This window comes from Mytilus californianus, unplaced genomic scaffold (assembly GCF_021869535.1).
Source record: "Mytilus californianus isolate M0D057914Y unplaced genomic scaffold, xbMytCali1.0.p SCAF_5, whole genome shotgun sequence".
Lineage (NCBI taxonomy): Eukaryota > Metazoa > Mollusca > Bivalvia > Mytilida > Mytilidae > Mytilus > Mytilus californianus.
In genome coordinates this window covers 7,759,669-7,781,677 of record NW_026262701.1, presented here as the reverse complement: position 1 = coordinate 7,781,677, position 22,009 = coordinate 7,759,669, and the positions used below count along the sequence as shown (strand labels likewise).

The window sequence follows — 22,009 nt, the reverse complement described above, 5'->3', positions numbered from 1 at the left end:
TACTTCCATGAATGCTTTTGAGAAAAGTATGTTTTTTTAAAAAAGTAATCATTATATTGAGACAAACACTCGGGTGCCTAAACCTTTTAATATCATCCCTTGTTGATTTTTGCATTAAAGTGATAGAAAAAATTACTTTTGTGCACTAGTCACGAGGAGGTTAAGACGGTATCTAAAATCACACTTGCTATCAATCATGTCCAAGTGCATTTGCCCTTGGTCTCTTTTCCATTCACGTGACTTGTATTATTTATTCCTTCAACTTGCTTTTCTGGATAAGAGACAAGGTGGACCTCTGTTAGCAAACTATATGATGAAATTATCATATTATTTGTATTGGCTCCGGTATGTCAGTAAAATCAAAGATATGAAACTTTGAAAGAACTAAACTAACTTATAAAAAAAAATAATAATAACATGTTTTATGTTGTGATATTTTATATGATTATATATATTCTATGATAGACGTGATAATCTCATTCAATTTATGTGAATTTTAATTTTATCTTCATTTATATATGTTTATGTGTTATGAATGAGAATGTATCGTGTATCGTTGTCATTATGTCCCGTCAGGGGCAGTTGATTGGAAATAAAGAACTTTGGACTTTATCTTGAACAGCATGAAAAACCTATTGAAAAAAATACTGTTCAAGATTAGAAACACTGCCATAGGTCTGTTTTTCATTTTTTATCACCAAAATCGATATAAATAGCTGACGGAAAATCATGATTTTAATTTTCAGGAATAAAATCATCATAATGAAAATATCGAAGATCTATATTGCCTAAGGAATACCGAAAAGGACATACACTTTACCGAAAAGGACATAAACTTTAACAAAAAGGGGGCATACTCAGTATTGAAATGAAAGTTACAGAAGGTTGATGATGGGAGTTTTTAACTACCTTGACTGGCTATACAGCCCTCGCACGGTCGGCTTACAGAAGGTCCCAAAGCTCCAGGGGTTTTATAGCACCGAGCTGAGACAACTAGTGGTCAACTCAAACACGTCTGAACGTAAATAGGTGAATCCGACTTTTTCCTTTTCGAAATATCAATTTATAAGACCCCCCCCCCCCCCCCCAAAAAAAAAAAGTTGCCGGGGGCAAAGACGTAAATGAATGTCTCAAAAAGATGAATCTTTTATTTTCTGTAGATTTTTTATCGGTGGAATTTATACTTATGAATTTTAAAGATCCAAATCTATTTTCACCTTCGATAATTGACTGTTTTGTGAAAATTTGTCTTTAATGTTCCTCACAACAACTAGACAAAAATAGCTGTGTTTTCACCTCAAAAACTACTCTGAGTATAGACTAACCTGTGCAGCTAGAAAAGTTTTAAGGCCTGGTATCCACTAGACATATAAGTTAAGTGCATTTTGTGTTTCAGAAAGATAAAATCTCTTTTTTTTTTATTTTGATTTTGATGGCCATTTTTTCCAGATGTTGGTGTAAAAATAAACAAACACCTGAATTACATTTGATACTGTCCACTCAGTTATACCCCGGAGTTTATAAAATCAATCTTTTAAACAAATTATCGTCGACCTATTACTTGTAATACCATGGAAATAGACCTATACTGATCATGGAAACTTCACGTTGGTCACTGAACCATGAAATGAGGCCACGATCAAATAAACTGTATCTGATGGAAATGTATATCACACATGTATAAATAAACAAAAACAGTTGTCTCGTTACTCATAGCAACTGGAAAATGAAGTAATACAAATTATATAATTTTTAAACAGTTACTGGACCATTAAAATGAGGTCACGGATAATTGGAAAATGCAGGACGGAGACCTTACACCTTCTATATACACGCTATGGATTATCCAGTATTCTTCCTTCTGAAATAAAAAGCAATATAGAAATAGCTTATACTGTTGCCCGAGCCCAATTAGCACCACAACGTCTTGTATTCTGGGACATTTTTTGCAGGCAAGACAGAATAAAACTATTGTTCTGATCTGCTTGTACATAACCAAAGTGCACACCAACAAATCTCTTAAAGTTTGAAAGGTAAAGCATTTTGCCCTACAGTTTCAGGATTCTATTCAAAATCCTCCCATCAAAGAACTGCTGTGTATAGATTGGGACAAAATCACTGAGAAATAGTCTGAAGGACCTTCGGTATATTATTAAAGCCTTTTCAGTGAAGTAGTTTCTGAGAGAACTATGTTTCTTTATAAATCAATGGGAACCTGTGTGGCACAATTGCTGACCTGCATGCCAATCCACAAGCTTGACATACGATTACCTTGTATTTGAGCACCAAACCATTATTCAGATGAGGGTTGACAATATAAAATAAATATTGCATGTGGACCATGATATTTAGCAAAAAATGGATTTAAGTTGATGATCATCCTATACCAAAACAAGGAGATGTGCTTTGATTGTCATTGAGAAAACAATCCACAAGAGTTATAATAATGTGGATATCAGCAATTATAGGTCACCTTACAGTCTCCTCCAATGAGAAGGAAAACACATATAGTCATGCAGGTTAAATTTTATTGTGTGTATAACTTTTTCATTATACGGTCTAGATCAGGGAAGAGAATTTATAAGCCCGGAAAACTGGTGTAACGACCAGGTTTTGTGCCCTTTACAAAGTCAGTCTATCTGTACCATGTGTTGTCTGGTGCCAATTTTCTTTCTTTGTAAACAGCTCAGTACTTTTTCTCTCTCAGAGAAATCGGTTCTTGGTAGTTGGTGTGGTTGCTGTCATATGAAATACTATTTTTGTTGTTGTATTTTCTGTAATACTCTGTATGCATTTATTATTGTTCCGATAGGTCATACAGTAAGAAGCGAACAATTCAAATTATATTTGTCATATATTGTATTTCAACGGGAACTTATGTGACATAATATAACAGCAATTGATTGCGAATGGAGAAAAATGGCATCGTATCTCTTGATGTATGAAATTTTTGTCCCAAAATCCCTTAAAAAATACTCATCATGTAGTTCGTGCTCTTATGTCAAATATCAAATTACCTTAACCTGCAGCACTGACACCTCTGTTTGCGCTACTTGCTAACCAAATATTATGGTCTTGTCACTCCCAGCTACCATTGCCTTATTTCCTTTATTGTAACAACATTGAGTGCTACTTTCTACTATTTTTTTCTTACAATGAGTCTCACAACAGGAGCCAATAGTCAAGCAGAATCTGCTAACCCTTTTGGAGCCCCAGAGTTTAAGTTTTTGGCAGTGTTTTTTGTTAAAAAGTCTTGACTTTTATGTGTTGTGTTTTGTGGGCGCTTGCTTACCCGAGTTCACCTGTGGTTTGTTTAAAGGGATGTCTCTTGCTTTTCTTTAGTTTTCAGTATTGTCATTTACGCTTATTTGGATAAAATGTTAGTTACAATATGGATTCATCCCAGATATAATTAACATTTTATCAAAATATTCACTTTTGAATTTTTTGAATAGCTATATGTTTACGGGCAGATTCCCTACCAAATTTCAGTGGAAAAACATTAATGTCAATAGTGCGATTAACCTAAATGAGAGACTTCAAAAGGAAGAGCGAATGCGTAGTGACAACGATTTTTTAAGATTTCTAAGATTGTCCGAGAACAATGGCTATGATTTACTGTGGCAATTTACAAAAATTACTGGCAGACTTGTAACCGAGAAACATGTAGCCAAACTTTGGACTACTCCCCCGACTAGCGGAAACTGCAACTTGTGTGGACACTTTGTTCAAGATACACTTAACCATCAAAGTAGTCGGTGCACAGAACTTCAAACACAGAGACTCTTGTTATATAATAGATTAACAGAATTGACTAGTGACAATGTCGTATACACACTGGTTTCAAAATCAGACGAGAGCATTTCTGGCTTTCTGCTTGGCAATCAGGAAGCTCTCTAGGACTTTTTAACACCAGATCATTGTTAAGAAGTCCTTAAGGAAGGATTTTCCTTTCTAAAATACTGTATACTGTAAATACTTTTCCATCCAAAATATTAAGTGACATTTCTTTTTTTACTATTTCAAAACTTTATAATTGTACATAATATATGCATGTTGCCTTTTGTCAATCTCCTGTAGGAGGAAATAAAGTATGATGATGATGATGATAATGTGTTTATCCTATGTCCTAGAAAATCCTTTTAAAATGCACTGCAAACTTCATTTTCACCCATGTTTTGGGATTCCTGCACCTTGCAAAAATTATATAATTTTCTTGACAAGTATAACATCAATTTGTGACTTAAATATCTGAGTGTTTATTTCATTGATAAATTTCTGGAAATGTTCATGGATGTGATGTATAGAATGTTTTATTATACTTCATGTCAATATGCCAGATTTTGATTGGTTAATACGAGGAAGACAATTTACTCTATCCCATGACAAATACTCTATTACCCTTCACGGAGACGCTTGCTCAAGTGTGCGCTTTATTGAATACGGATGATTGGTATGTACAAGACGACATAGTTTATTACTTTGAATTTGAAATTTAATAGACAGTTATAACAGAACATTCAGTATAATAAATTAAATAACACATATCTGAGAGGATGAATAACACATATATATAAATAACACATAGCTGAGAGGGTGATAGAGCAGATTGTTACCCTGAGAAAACATTGTCAACTGAGGCGAAGCCAAAGTTGACAATGTCTTTTCGAAGGGTAACAATCTGCTCTATCACCCTCTCAGCTATGTGTTATTTATATAATGATCAATGCACTATATTTTGTGTATCTCAAAAGTAGTGATAAACCTTGGAAGATTTAGATATCAAGTCAGTAACATAGGGTTTTGATTGCATTTCATGCAATCTTAACCAAAAAAGTTGTTTAATTAACACGAGTTACAAGGCACGGATGTCACAAGTGAAGTAAGAACTGCTTACCCTACAAAATCACCTGAGTTCATCCATGGCTTTTGGTGGAGTTCCTGTTGCACAATCTTAAATTTTCTGTGCAATGGTTTGTTAAACTTGTTGGTCTTTTTCATCTTTTTCTTTGATGCCGTTGTGTAGTGTTTTTAATTTTGATTGCCTCCTTGGTATCTTTTACTACTTACTGATTATCAATCAATTGGTTAAAACAGGCAATTCTGCCTATATGGCAAATGTCAAAATTCAAAAGCCTTTGACACAATCTACATTTATGTTAACATAGTTTCAAGACTCTGCAATATGTGATTGCTTAGATTATCCTGATCATAACATGCAAAGATGCATACTTTTGTACAACAATAGAAGGGTTGCAGTGAGCACCATGAGAGTTTGACCAGACTGCAGAATAGATCATAGGATGGCTTTTACCCATGTTTCCAAAAACATAGCAATTAAATAATGAGAAACCAGCTATTTAAATAATTTATATAATCGTAGATATAAGTGTACAATTAGGAAAAATAACATAGTAAATATGCAAAAGAATATCTTGCAATACAATCTTATGTACAAAAAATTTACAAAACTATTACAAAAAACAGGCTATTATTTCAACTTGGAATTATTTTTAATTATGGAATTTGCATAATTTCTTGTGCTTGAAATTTTTAATAAATTCCATGTTTATTCTGTATTTTAATGTTCTGTGTGGCGCACAACACTTTCTATTACAAAGAAGATAGCACATTTTCAATAGAATGTACTGTGCGGCGCACAACACTATCTATACAAAATACATTGTATGGAAAGTGTTATGCACCGCTCAAAACATTATAATACAGATTAAACATGGAATTTATTAAGAATTTCAAGCACAAGAAATTATGGAAATTCCATAATTAAAAATAATTCCAAGTTAAAATAATAGCCTCTTAAATGTGCATTGAGCAAATCTAATCATTCTTATTCCTCTTGAAGTTCCAAAATAACTGTGAATACCAATTAGAAAGTGCTATTGGAAAATAAAAAAAGTTTCAACAAAAATGAACCAATAAGTATAAAATGGAATAATCTATCATCAACATCATAAGCTACTATTCATAATCTGTAATGGTCTACTAGAATACACTGCAATGGATTGGTTGCAGATGGAAGATGTAATGTTCCTATTGAAAAGATGAAAAAAAATTGGGGACCTATTTCCTATACATTTTTCTGCTAATTGCATTTATTGTCCATAATAATGCATTTAATCCCTTTCATGAGTATACAATATTAACTATGCCATATGCATGTCTCCTAAATTTCAACAACTCCAGAACAACAAATTTGAAAATATAAAAAAGTAGCATCATTTACATGTTGTAACAGGGTTTAAGATGTATATTGGGATAAGGTTAAACGAGATATTCAACAGGAAACATATGTGCCCACCTACAGCCTCATTTTAAATATACCTTACTGGGATGTCATATGAAAAAGTAGGTAAATCAGGGACAAACACTGGCAACACTGTGTTCATGGGCTTACTGTACAGATAACATGACAAAACAGAAAAACATATGTTTTTGTTCAATTGATCTTAAGTCACAGATCTGCAGACATTTCAAAGGAATATTAGGACAAGTACAATTTTTATCATTTTTTGTTTAGTCCTTGCATGCCTACGAACATGCCAATACAAACTTATAAGTAAGTTATACCACCGAAAAACGAAAAAAAAAAGGCAAATTGAGGGAAGGACAGAAACAAAAGAATGGATAACACTGTATGTACATGTATAAATAACAATGAAAACACTTGATCATTAACATTCTTAATTAAATGAATATTTGTTATAAAAGAGGAACGAAAGATACCAGAGGGACAGTCAAACTCATAGATCGAAAACAAACTGACAACGCCATGGCCAAAAATAATAAAAAGACAAACAGACAAATACAACTTGTTTCAAAAATTTCTTATAATTGTATTTTTTGAAGCAATTTCAAATAACAGTAAATGTAATAATTATTATTATTTGTTCACAAAAATAGGCAGAGGAATTTCCTCTATTTTATATGGGCCTACGAAGGAAATTACTTATTGCATCTAGATGGAAAACTGAAATGATAAAACCGTTTAAGATAACATAAAACTTTGAACATTTTCCAACTAAGAATCAACCAGATCTGTAGAAATATGATATTAGATAACATTCAATGGTATAAAACACATGTTTTTGCATTTAATAAAACCATTCATTTTATTTTGATGATTGTCTCATTAAAGTATTTCAAAGAACAATTATTTTTTTTAGTGTTAACAAAAAATATTATTTTAGTAGACAATATCCATTAAATAAGTAATCAGTGCTTATTGTGAACACATGTAAAATGAACTTTTTGGGCAACTCAAGAAATAAATTTCACAATAAACCCATAATATGTTAAAAAATAAATCAATCAACAGATCTCAATATATAATAAATAGCACTAAGAAATAATTTACATAAGCAAATTTACACATATAATACATTTTACTGACCTCTAAAATCAGTTTTCAAAGAAAAAGGTGTTAAAGGTAGATATTGAATTAAACATATTTGCCTCTAAAAATTTTTTTTCCTTTTGCTTGTCTGTGTTTTATTGTTTTGTTGATTTGCTGCTTTTATTAATTTTTATAACCCCATTTCCGTGCATTCATAGATGGAAAGATGATTATGGTGAGGTTCAAGAGTTTTAGGATTTTACTATTTAATATCATGATGAATTATCTCCCTTTACACACTGATTCTTTTGCCCTATTTTCTATTTCATTGATTCCATTTCATTTAAATTTAAAGATATCTAGGTAATAAATTATGTTAGACATTATATAATGGCTACACAGTAATCTTTAAATCAATGAAATATGTTTTATAAACATTAACCTTTTAACCTCTTTGGGATTATTAGTAAATATATCACCACTAAAATTTAAGGTTGTAATACATTGCCAAACTGTTGATATGTATAAACATGTGATACTGGTTGATATGTTTACTTTGTACCAAAATGTATGTCTAAGAAAAATCTAAATTAAGAAGCCATTAGAATAAACAAATAAATTATATCTAAATGTTTTGGTCTTATTTAAATTACACTACAGTTTTTTTTTTCTTTCTCTTTTTTCCATAAACATGATAAAAGTCATTTATTTTCCAAATGAAAACTACGCCATTTCAGATGATTTCTTCCATATTATATCTTCATGATAAATGTGTGATTTATTTGAACTATGATACAAACCATAATTTAGACAAAAATATAAAAAATACAATGAAATAAATTGATTACATTTCATCGTGAAAGAATAAATAGACAGTTAACTTTTTTCAAGCAGAACTCTTAGGAGGTTTCAAAAAACCAATTCTTCTTAAATATCGAACTATTAAAGGCACAGAAGTCAAGGTAATAGCTATTCTAACTGGAGCAAATACTTTATGTACAGCATAAGCTACTACAAAGGTACTGGCCCCAGTAGTCAGTTTGGACTGGAGTAGACTTTCACCAACTCCTATCCTTGTCAGCAACGCTACCATATCAATTCCGCTGAAAAATAAAACAGAAAGTATTCTTAAAACCATAAAATACAAGAAAAGTGATTCTATATGTTTTTTCAATAACAATTTATCTCTTAACTCTTTTTAATGTTAAACTGTTATGCATAATAATAAACAAGAATATAGGAAACCTCCACTCACACTATCACATTTTTCGTGTTCAGTGAACCCTGAAATCTAGACCAAAATACTACCGGTAATCTTGTAAAAGTTATCAAAATAAACAAGCATTCTGAGAGTATTGCATGGCAATACATAGTCCCCTACCAGTTAAAAAATCATTGTACTGGAACAAAATGCTAACTTGATCTATAACTTGTCATGGTGTAAACTTTATAACAAATATCAAGTCAATATCTTCAAGCATGACGAAAAAAATTGTGGAAAACTGATTATTTAAGTGAATTTTCTAAGTCCAAGGACCATAACTGTGCACAAAATCATCAAACCGGAACAAAATTCAAACTTGATTTGTTACTTATCACGATAAAACTATATACCAATTATCCATTCAATATCTTCAAACATGATGAAAAAAAAGGTTAGGAAAACTGATTATTTGAGTGAATTTTCTAAGTCCAAGGACCATAACTCTGCACAAAATCATCAAACTGGAACAAAATTTCAACATGATCTGTAACTTGTCATGATAAAACTATATACCAATTATCCATTCAATATCTTTAAGCATGACGAACAAAAGTGAGGAAAACTGATTATTTGAGTGAATTTTATGGTCCAAGGACCATAACTCTGCATAAAATCATCAGACCGGAACAAAATTTGAAGCTGATCTTTAACTTAGGGGATTAAAAAGAGAAGTATATTTAATTATGACACAAATCAAAACATGCACTTGATATCAGTTTTTAACATATTTATAGATTATTAATGAAAAAGAAGTTATGAATAAAGTTAACAGAGAGTCAGACCATCAAAAGTCGGGCATCAACTACAAGTTCTCCAAATTAATAATTAAAATTTTGAAAGATAAGTTTGTCATGTACAAATGTACTGTACTTGTAGTAAAATTGAAGAAAATAAATGGGGAATGTGTCCATGGGACACAGATGATGCCCCCGCTTGCATATCATATCAAGTTATAAAGGGACATAACTGAAGAACGGTAAAAGTGACGCTACCCAAATTTGTTATTGATCTGAGTTTTGTAGGAATAAGTATTGTGTATAAGTTTCATAACATTTGTTAGGGAAACTTAAGTAAGAGAACAGAAACGAAAAATTCAGCAATTTTTCCATTGTAAAGGGGCATAACTCTAGAACGGTTAAAGTGACACCACCAAAATTCAATCTTGATTTGTATTTTGTGGTAATAAGCATTGTGTATAAGTTTCATAACATTTGGTTGAGGCAAACTAAAGTTAGAGAACGGAAACCAACTTTGGGATGTACGTATGTACCTGTGTACAGACGGACGGACGGACAAGGGTAAAACTCAATGCCCCCTCCGCCACGGCGGGGGCATAAAAATTTGCAATACTAGGTGACAAGAATAACTATAAATGACACAGAGACTATTGAAGACCAGGCCAGTAATATTCAATTTTGATAAAGAAATAGTGCATCTAATCTATTTCATAAGTACATCTACACTCTGTAAGCTTCAGTCTGATTTATTAATCATGGAAAAACACTGACCCAGACACAGATAACATTGACATGATCATTCACTGATAAAATCTGTCATGACATTGTATCAAATGTTATTTAATAGTACATATAAAGGTACATGACTATTTGAAACTCTCTCTCTGCATCAACAAATGAAATGATTGAAATTAACATGTTTCCATCACAATTCAAACCAATGTCAATTGCCCTTTGACCAAATTTGGACCAAAGTAAAACTATATATATTGTATGAAGGAAAATTTACATACAGGTAGTTATGTGATGTAAAATATTATTTCTTCAACTGCAAGTATTTCTTGCATATTCAAGACACGAATAACAGTCAGGGGACTTACATACATGAGTGATTTTTAAATCAATGATTCAAGTAACATTTTGTCCACAGATGTTGAAAGTTAGAGTTGTCTTTCTTTAATAATCACCTATTTAAGTAGTACAAATAAACCACTAGACTAAGTGGTAGCTTTAAATATACAATACTAATGATCCAGGGACTACTTATGTTGCTAAAATTATCAGAACCAACATCTGTGTTGATAGGATGACCAGTCATGTCAGGTGATGACCTTGTACTAAATCTGGGATAATGACATGAAAATCACTTGTTTAAGTACCATACCTCTATTTTCTTCCAAAAAATCACTTCTTTTAAGTATTATTATTGTAATTACCCCTACTAATTTCAACACCCCTGCACAGTGAAATTTTATTACATAATCTGTAAGATGAAACCTTGAATTTTACAGGAAATTTACCCCCACTGCTGGGAAAAATCTGTTAAGAGAGCAGAAAGTATCAGTTCATTATGTAAAGCTTTCCTGGCATTTTTTCAACAAATATAGAATTTACAGCTAAATGATTGCATCAAAGGCATAAACCTTTCTATTTAAAAGAAGAAAAAGGTTCAATTTTTCCAATTTAACTAATAATAAGATATAATCTAAACCTATATGTTTAAAATTTTGGTAAAACTATAAAATCACAATTTGTGACAAAATTTCGAATTTGCTACTTAAATAAGTGATTTTATAAATCACTAATTTCAGTAATTCCCCTGACTGAACAAAGGAGTTGGTTCACCAACTCATTATTTTGGCCCTTAAAATATGAAAATTTTAAACTGCAATAATTGATTAAAATATATATATTAAAATTTCATGATGTACATGACTGTATTTGTCATGTCATAAATGGAAGGGATTTGTTAAAACCTGATTTTTTCCCTTAATTTGTCAAAATTTAATATGGTTTCCTGAAAAATTAGGCACCACCCCATGCCCACAAATATTCTCTTTACATCATTTTCTTTACTTTTCAACCAAAATTTCAATGAGCAAGAGGTGGCGCCACATATAAAATTATGAACAAAGGTTGAAAAAGGTGAAACATTTCTAGAAAAATGGACTAAAATGAAACTATCCTTTTTTCAGGCTAATATATTTATAAATATGATTTGATTGATTGATTGGTGTTTCACACCACTTTCAACACTATTGTGCTATTTTGTGGCGGTCAGTTTTTTATTGGTGGAGGAAGCCAGAGTCCCCAGAGAAAACCACAGACCTTCGGTAGGAAAACTGACAATCCTAGTCTATTAAGATTGGAGTCAAGTGCACCTGCACAAGCCGGCTTCAAACTCACAACCACAGTGTTGACTGGCTAGTGATTACACTAGTTAAACTACTTTAACCACTCGGCCACCGAGGACCATTAATAAAATAATATACAATTATCATACTTTCAAAAATAATACATTTAGCAATACACGCAACAAAAATACACTCAAACAACTGAATTTTAAAAAATACACCTTAACAGGGCCATTTATTGGAGTTACTGGTTCTATTCCTTTAAATTAAAAAAAAAAGGAACAACCATTTTTGTCTATAATCTACAGACAATTAAATCATAAAACAATGAGAGCTTTTACAATCATAAATGACCAATTAATGAATTAGCTAGATTGTGTCCATAACCCCTTATGGTTCAATACCAAATTGAAAAATTCAAATACATTATTAGATTCAGCATATCAAAGAACCCCAAGAATTCAAATTTGATGACATTAAACAGAGTTTAATTTTGGACCCTTTGAACCTAATTGACCATGTGGACCAACTTGAAAACTGGGACCAAAATAAAAATACATGCTTAAATTCAGCATAACAAAGAACCCAATGAATTCAAATTTAGATAAATCAAATGAAGTTAAATTTTGGACTCTTTGAACCTTATGTAGACCAATTTGAAAACTGGGCCCAAAATCAAAAATCTAAATACAGTCAGGTTCAGCATATCAAAGATTCCCAATAATTCAATTTTTGTTGATATCAAACGAAATTTAATTTTAGACCCTTTGGACCTTAATACATGTATATGTATGGACCAATTTGAAAACTGGCCCCAAAATCATAAATCTAAATACACGGTTAGATCATGTAGATTCGGCATATCAAACATTGTCAAAGAACCCAAATTGCAAGAATTCATTTATTTATGAAATCAAACCAGGTTTTATTTTGGACCCTTTAGACCTCAATGTGAACCAATTTAAAAATGGGGTCCAAAATCTCAACACTCAATTAGATTCAGCATACTAAGGAATCCCAAGAATTCAAGACTTTGAATTAAACCCAATTAAATTGGTCAAGAAATAAGCAACTTATACAATTTAAAAGTATTAGAAAAGTATTGTTTTTGATCCCTTTTTCCTTACTGGTTAGGGCAATAACCCCCATAAATCAATCATAACCTTCCTTTTTTGGTATGGGACATTGTGGTACAATTTTATAGATATACATAGAATTATACTAAGTTATTGTCCAGAAACTCCTTGATTTTGGCCCTTTATTCCTAAACGGTTTGGGCCATAACCCCTAAAATCAATCCCAATCTTTCTTTTGTGGTGTGGAACCTTGTAGTATAATTTCATAAAAATTTATACACTTATACTCAAGTTATTGTCTGGAAACCAAATGTCTTCAGATGACAACATCAACATCATACAATTATATGACAGCAAAAAAACAATCATCAGTGTTTCCCATAAAGTTTATGCATACTGTAAATTCAGAAATTATTGCGAGGTTTTTATTAATGCGAATAATGCGACTGGGTGACTATCGCAATAATAAGAACTCACATTCTATATCTGTATGCAGATTTTCATGATATCGCAATAATTAATCTCGCATTTTTGTCCATTTTTGAAAAATCGCAATAATAAATGCACACAATAATTTCTGAATTTACAGTAGTTGGGCCACCATGCTTTAATCATGTTAATCCCTCATCTTTTAAAATGTGTTATCAGTCATTCCCAAGGACACTCAGACATGTGGCAATGAATGTCCAGTAATAAATGGTTTGGTCCAGTAAAATGTCATCAATTACTGGACCAAATGACCAGCATAGATTTAAGAATTTTATAATACTCATAATGTAAATGACTGCCAAAACACTGACTGGAACAGAATTGCTTACACAGGTTGGAAACAACCCCCCAAATGAGGGATATCCAATAAGCAAGGGACTGTCTCTCAGACAGTTGTTATTTTGTAGTTGTAGAAAAGAAAAAAGAAAAACTTAGCCTTTTTAACTTAAAGGAAAAAATTCATTATATTTGGAACAACTTTTCTAAACAAGAGGCTCTCAAGAGCCTGAATGGCTCACCTGTTATTTTTTTGCTTAAATCTTTCATCAATGATTATTTTTGCTTTTTACCCATATGTTCCATTTTAGCCATAGTGTCTATGTTTCTTGACGTACAAGGAAATGAAATACAAAATTTATACTAGATTCATTTGAGAAGATTTTTAAAGTTAAAAAACATAAAACAACTTGTGTAAAATTGTCCTTAAAGGGCAATAACTCCTTAAGGGGTCAATTGACAATTTTGGTCATATAAACTTTTTTGTAGATCTTACTTTGCTGAACATTTTTGCTGTTTACAGTTTATCTTTATCTTCAATAATATTCAAAATAATAACCATAAACTGCAAAATTTCCTTAAAACAACCAATTTAGTGGCAGCAACCAAACAATGGGTTGTTCGGTGTGTCTGAAAATTTCAGGGCTGATAGATCTTGACCTTTTGAACATTTTTACCCCATGTCAGATTTGCTCTAAATGCTTTAGTTTCTGAGATATAAGCCAATAAAATGCTTCGCTGGGCGCAGCTTGATACGACCGCAGAGGTCGAACCCTGAACAGTTGGGGCAAGTATGGACACAACATTCAAGCTTGATACAGCTCTGAATTTGGATTGTGATTAAATATTTGACACAGCATAGGTTTCTGACACAGAAAGAATGTGGTCTAAGAACTTCAATTTTTTTAATTTACCTATAATGGTCCAATGTCCAAAATCAAAATACATGGTTAGATTCAGCATATCAAAGAACCCCATATATTCAATTTTTGTTGAAATCAAACAAAGTTTAATTTTGGACCCCAACTTGGACAAACTTGAAAACTGGTCCCATAATCAAAAATTTAAACACATGTTTAGATTCAGCATATCAAAGTACCCCAGGAATTCAATTTTTGTTAAAATCAAACTAAGTTTAATTTTGGACCCTTTGGACCTTAATGTAGACCAATTTAAAAAACAAGACCCTAAATTAAAAATCTAAAAACACAGTTAGATTTGGCATATCAAAGAACCCCAATAATTCAATTTTTGATGAAATCAAACAAAGTTTAATTTTGGACCCTTTTGACCTCAATATGAACCAATTTGATAGCGGGCCCACAAATAAAAAATCTAAATACAGGGTAAGATTCAGCATATCAAAGAACCCCATATATTCAATTTTTGTTGAAATCAAACAAAGTTTAATTTTGGACCCTAACTTGGACCAACTTTAAAACTGGGCCAAAAATCTAAAATCTAAATACATGTTTAGATTCAGAATATCAAAGAACCCCATATATTTAATTTTTGTTGAAATCAAACAAAGTTTTATTTTGGACCCCAACTTGGACCAACTTGTAAACTGGGCCCATAATCAAAAATCTAAACACATGTTTAGATTCAGCATATCAAAGAACCCCAAGAATTCAATTTTTGTTAAAATCAAACTAAGTTTAATTTTGGACCCTTTGGACCTTAATGTAGACCAATTTAAAAAACGGGACCCAAAATTAAAAATCTAAATACACGGTTAGATTTGGCATATCAAAGAACCCCAATAATTCAATTTTTGATGAAATCAAACAAAGTTTAATTTTGGACCCTTTTGACCTCAATATGAACCAATTTGATAGCGGGGCCAACAAATAAAAAATTCTAAATACATGGTTAGATTCAGCATATCAAAGAACCTCATATATTCAATTTTTGTTGAAATCAAACAAATTTTAATTTTGGACCCCAATTTGGACAAACTTGAAAACTGGGCCAAAAATCAAAAATCTAAATACATGTTTAGATTCAGCATATCAAAGAACCCCATATATTCAATTTTTTTTAAAATCAAACAAAGTTTAATTTTGGACCCTTTGGACCTTAATGTAGACCAATTTGAAAACTGGACCCATAGTTAAAAATCTAAATACACGGTTAGATTCGGCATAACAAATAAATAAATGTGGTCAAAGATTTTACAAATCTAATGCGCCATACTGTGCAATTAAAGATTACTTCTTGAAATTTTTCAATATTTGAAATTTGAAAAAAAAATAATATTTGAAGAATAATTCTTTTTAATTTCTGAAATCTGTAATGAGAAAAAATTGACCCCCCACAATTTCTTTTTACCCCCCCCCCCCCCCTCTTTCCCCCAAAAAATTCTTTCCCTCAAGATATGGTCATAATCTCAATTCAAATTTCCAATGGAATTTGCAGCCATAATTACCCATTTAAATTTACCATAGTGCTAACTTAATCTATTTTATAATAGAATTTAAAATATAGTGTCAGATCTTTCATATGGATTTTTTTGTAAAAAAAAAAGATGCAACATTTGCAGATATTTTTACTGGTCTTCCTTTATAAATATGCATTTCTTTAAACATAATTTAAAAGCAGTGTAAGGGAAGTAACCAAAACGTTGTATTTGGATTACCTCCCTTACACTGTTTTAAATTATCTTAATTGTTCATTAACCATTACTTTATACATAATTTAAAAGCAGTGTAAGGGAGATAATTTCAATGATGTATTTGATTTATCTCCCTTACACTGCTTCAAATTATGTTTTGTACTAAAGTATTTGTCCATTAACCAGGACAACCTTGTTTTTCCCCCTTTTTTGCCCCTAATTCTTAAACGGTTTGAGCCATAACCCCCCAAAGCAAATCCTAACCATCCCTTTGTGGTATGGAAACTTGTAGTATAATTTCAGAGAGATCCATACACTGTTCCACAGTTATTGTCTGGAAACTAGAAAATGCTTATTTTTGGCCCCTTTTTGGCCCCTAATTCCTTAACTGTTGGTACCATAACCCCCAAAATCAATCCCCACCTTCCTTTTGTGGTATTGAACCTTATGGTAAAATTTCACAGAGATCCATTCACTTAAACTAAAGTTAGAGTGCGAAAACTAATGCGTATTCGGACGACGACGATGACGACGACGACGCCAACGTCATACCAATATACGACCACAAAAATTTTTTTGCGGTCGTATAAAAACTGCATTTCACCCCTATGTTCTATTTTTAGCCATGGCGGCCATGTTTGTTGATTGATCAAAATTTCAGATACAATTCATAAACTAGATTCATAAAAGAACATTCATTCAAAGTTAAGAAGTATTAGGCACAATAGTTTCAGAAGAAAAGATTTTTAAATGTTAGCAAACTTGATGAACACATTGGGTAAAATTGTCTTTAAAGGGCAAAAACTCCTTAAGGGGTCAATTGACAAATTTGGTCATTTAACTTTTCTGTAGATCTTACTTTGCTGAACATTATTGCTGTTTACAGTTTATATCTATCTATAATAATATTCAAGATAATAACAAAAAACTGCAAAATTTCCTTAAAACTACCAATTTAGTGGCAGCAACCCAACAATGAGTTGTTCGATTCGTCTGAAAATTTCAGGGCTGATAGATCTTGACCAATTGAACAATTTTACCCCCTGTCAGATTTGCTCTAAAAGCTTTAGTTTTTGAGATATAAGCAAATAAACTGCTTCGCTGAGCGCAGCTGGATACGCCCGCAGAGGTCCAACCCTGAACAGTTGGGGCTAAAATGGACACAATATTCAAGCTTGATACAGGTCTGAATTTGGATTGTATTAAATATTTGACATATTATAGGTTTCTGAATAAATGTAGTCAAAGAACTTGAAATTGGTTATATGAATTGAATTTATATTCAATTAAAGATATCTTGTTGTTGTGCAATACACTGTGCTGTTGCGCAATACTTAGTAAATCTGTTGTCAGACTATAAACAATTAAAGTTCAATTAATTCTCAATGTCATATTAGATATTTATGAAAATGTAAAGGGAGCTTACATCAATAGATATAAACAATTCACTAAAGTTTCATGAGAATTGCTGACAGCATTTTTGAGTTATTGTCCGAAAACTGGAAAATCCCCCCTTTTTTAATGAATGAAACCCCATAACTCAGAAATGTAAAATGTAAAATTTATAAAATTCTAAACAGAGCTTACATCAATAGATATAAACAATTCACCAAAGTTTCATAAGAACTGCTGAAAGCATTTTTGATTTTTTTGTCCGAAAACTGGAAAATCCCCCTTTTTTTATGAATAAAACCCTGTAACTTGGAAACGTAAAATCTGAAATATATAAAAATCGAAAGGGAGCTCATGTCAATAGATATAAACAATTCACCAAAATTTCTTGCAAGTTGGTGAAAGCATTCTTGAGTTATTGTCCGCAAACTGGAAAATTCCCCTTTTTTTAATGAATAAAACCCCATAACTCGGAAACGTAAAATATAAAATCTATAAAAAACGAAAGGCAGCTTAGGTCAATAGATATAAACAATTCACCAAAGTTTTATGCAAATTGGTTAAAGTGTTTTTGAGTTAATGTCCGACATGTTGACGACGGACGGACGGACGGACAGAGGTATACCATAATACGTCCCGTAAACGGACGTATAAAAACTGCATTTCACCCCTATGTTCTATTTTTAGCCATGGCGGCCATGTTTGTCGATGGATCAAAACTCCGGATACAATTTATAAACTAGATACCATAAGGAACATTTAGTTAAAGTTTGAATTTATTTGGCCCAGTGGTTTCAGAGGAGAAGATTTTTGAAATAGTTTACGACGACAGACGACGACGGACGCCAAGTGATGGCATAAGCTCACATGGGGCCCTTTGGGCCCCGGTGAGCTAAAAAAGGAGTCCTCTTATTTTCAATAATAAAGAAGATTGAAGTCCATGAATATTCCAAAACTCATGGACCTGTTTTGTCCATATAATACCAGATAGACATATTGTTCTTTGGAAAAGTTTCTACAAATAATGTAAGGACTTAAAAGTTGTTTGAAAAAAATTATCACTTGAAATTAACCCCTTATAAAAGAGATACTCCTAGTCATTATTTTGAGGGGTTAGCCAACCTGTTTAACTTTTAAAACAATTACTGGACCAAAAAAACTTTTGGAACCTCTGTGTAATTCCCTATTGACTATATACATGAATACATTTTTAAGCTCCATCCTTCAACTCTTGGCTAAACACTGCATTGCCTAACGTAACTGCAAAACAGCATATACACTAATACAATGTACATGTACATGTATGGGTATGAATAATTTAGTCTGGTGAAAACAATTAAATTTGCTAAAATCCAGATACATGTATATGCAACCAGTTAGTTTAGAACATTAAAAATCCATGGTCAAAATATATCTAAGGACTTAACAAAGTGTACATTGTACATCAGCTTTATAAAAGTACCTTGACACAGCCAGATAAAAGCCTCCAAGAGAAATCAGAGATATTCCTACATGGAAAACTATAACTGTTGAACCATACTCTTTCACTGCCCTTTTTAAACGGTCCTTATTACTTAATTTCCCTGGGTTTGTTTGAGATTGCACATCTCTACCAACCTCAGATCCGTTTTGGTTTGATGATGAGGATGTTGAATAACTTCTTTTCTGGTAGTAATGAGCCACTGCCTGTCTTATTTGTGCATCCTGTTCAGCCAAAATTTGTGCTAGATTTTTTCTTCCACTTTTTATTCCGGTTAACTGGTCTTTACATTCACCAAAGCTAAAACGCTGGCAATTCTCTAACCATAACTGATAACGTGCACAGTCATCACCTTGTATACCTTGTGGACACGGACCATCAGTGTCAATTTGTAATTCTGCAGAAAGGCTAGCTTTAGTATTTGATGTGTAGTTTTCTGCTATTTCTTTTAGCATTAACTCTTGCTCAGCAAACACCTCTTTCAGTGTTTTTCTTCCTTCCTTAATATTAACAAATTGGTCTTGACAATTAGGAAGGTTGTATCTCATGCAAGTTTCCATCCAAAGTTCTAGAGTGCAATCATCTCCTTGTATTCCTTGTGGGTCAGGGAATGACTCCTGCTGAGCTGAAGGTTGAGCCAATGTTTTGAAATGTGAATTAGTTGTGTGATATTGTCTTGATGGATGGTAACCACTCATAGCATCATTTATATATTTTTGCTTCTGCAATATCCCATTGCCTGGAAGATTACAAGGAGAATCATAGTGTTCACAACTAGTTGTGAATGGCTGTGGTACATTAGACTGCATACATCCATGTAAATTTAAACTGCTATGGCAGTTATAAGCCTCAACATTAGCATCAGATTTTACTATATCTGACTCCAGCTTTTCATTGTACAAAACGTCTACCAAGTCGTCATGTCCACCTTGTATTCCCTGGGCACTGGGTCCGTGAACAGAATAGTCTATTGCTTCTTCCAATGCTTTCTTGGAATCCTGAATCGTCATAGTTTCCACTTGTCCTTGGGATCCTTCAATTGTTGTGAACTTCGAAAGATCCAGGTTTTTGTCCAGCTCATGGTACTGTTCTCGACAAACTGTTTCACTCTCAGCTACAGAGGCTCTGTAAAATCTTATTTGAGAGCGAGGTAATGAAACAATTAATTTTCTTAAGGGTAACATATTGAACATGTTTTCAGTGCGGTATTTTGTGTGTAAGTGGGCTGTCGTGATATATATGTATTATTCTTAAATACTGCTCAAGTTGTTCCAAAAAAAGACATGTATCCAATCTGTTAGATCTGCTTCGTTGGACGCTTTCCTCGCTACTGTGTGAGACATGTCTATCAAGCGTCTCTCTGACATAAATAAAAAACTATCATCTGTCGGGCGCGTGTTCGGTTGAGGATTTATTTTTCTTGTTTATTCTGAAAACTAGTCATGTGTAACGGTCGTATGTACCAATGACGTAGGGTGCATTCACCGAAATTGCAAATTAGTAGTCATCATAATGTACTTGACTTTAAACATGTAAATAACAAAATATACACATTTTCAGTGAAATCTTTGAGGGTCTGGATGGGGTTTTAATCAAATCAAATCAAACCAGTTAGTTTTAACTGAGACTACTATGATCTACTATAAGACAATGTGTTATAGTAGTCTCAGGTTTTAAACGGTCCTTAACCTTGTACTAGTATTATAATAGTCCCAGCAGAGACATATGATAATTGTATTATAGATAAGATATTTTTATTTCCAATTATGGGCCCCAAAGGGCATAAACATTACAACATCAATAATTTTTCATAACTTAATACAATACAAACAATGAGATAAAAAAAAAGTTTAATGAGATCTATTTAAGTTCTTAAAGAATACGCAGATAAAGAATCTATAGTATGTTTTTTTTTAATACTAATGCATTTTATTGCAAGAAAAAGAAAAAAAGAAAAATAGATATCCATATATGTATAGTACACAAAAAGTTGGATCAATTAAACATATAATAATTAGCCAAAAAGAAAGTAGAAATTAAGCATGTCCATGACTCATCCTGTGTCAGTAGCAAATAGGAAAGTATTATGGTTTCCTAAAGGCAGCTGACACCAGGGGGCGATACCTTATGGGCCATAGGCATGTAAAATGTGTGTAAATGTCTCTTTCCTACCTGTATCAAAAGCAAACAAGGAAGCATCATAGGTAACTTGAATGCAGTTGATACCAGGGGACGATGCCTCAAGGATATAAGAGAACATTTGAATAAATAATATATCTTAACAATTATTTTTTTTTTTTAATCGGCTAGTATGTTTGTGATATTCAGATGAATATAATTTTCTATGTCCAATCAAATGTATATACACACATAGATTTCCTTTAACTAATCTTCACTAAGGAAGATGTTTGTATATAAAATTACATATTATTTTAAGTAACTCAACATTTTCTACACTAAATAACCAGATAATTTTGCTTTGACTGCTCATATGATTAAAATAAGAATTATATTTCGCAATACTAGCTAACATACAATTTCTATCATCCTCAAATTTGTTACAATCAAATAGAAAATGAGCCTCATCTTCGACAGTATTGGAAGAACATTTATTACATATTCTGTTAATTCGGGGAATACCCTGATATCTACCTAATTCTATTTGTAATCTATGAGAAGATACACGTAATTTAGTAAAACTTCTTCTATGTTCAAAATTCTTGATCAATGTTAGATATTTTTCAAAACCAAAATTTGTTTTATATAAAAGGTAGGTTTTCAGTTTACTGTCTGAAAATGTATCTATTTGTTTTTTCCAACAGCTAATAAACAATATTGATAGCTTGGTTTGTATATATTTCTTAAATTTGTATAAGGATTCACAAAATGGAGCATTTATGGCATTTGTATAGTCAATACCAAGTATTTTAAAAATAACATTTATTGAACCATACCATGCTGTTATATTCATGT

At 32.1% G+C, this 22,009-nt stretch overlaps 1 protein-coding gene across 1 annotated transcript; it reads right to left on the bottom strand.

Annotated features, from left to right (window-relative positions):
- Window positions 1–6,157: 6,157 nt before the first annotated feature.
- Window positions 6,158–20,374, bottom strand: LOC127701566 (uncharacterized). Its single transcript, XM_052205511.1, has 2 exons — window positions 19,019–20,374; window positions 6,158–8,457 (listed from the first exon to the last, which is right to left on the bottom strand). Exons 1-2 carry the CDS (start codon window positions 20,227–20,229, stop codon window positions 8,241–8,243), a joined length of 1,428 nt encoding a protein of 475 aa, XP_052061471.1. The 5' UTR covers window positions 20,230–20,374; the 3' UTR covers window positions 6,158–8,240.
- Between the last annotated feature and the right edge of the window lie 1,635 nt (window positions 20,375–22,009).

Coding starts and splice junctions, on each gene's coding strand:
- LOC127701566 (XM_052205511.1), bottom strand. CDS start 20,229: ATGTTCAATATGTTACCCTTAAGAAAATTAATTGTTTCATTACCTCGC. Junction 8,458..19,018: donor TTTTATCTGGCTGTGTCAAG/GTACTTTTATAA, acceptor TTTATTTTTCAG/CGGAATTGATATGGTAGCGT.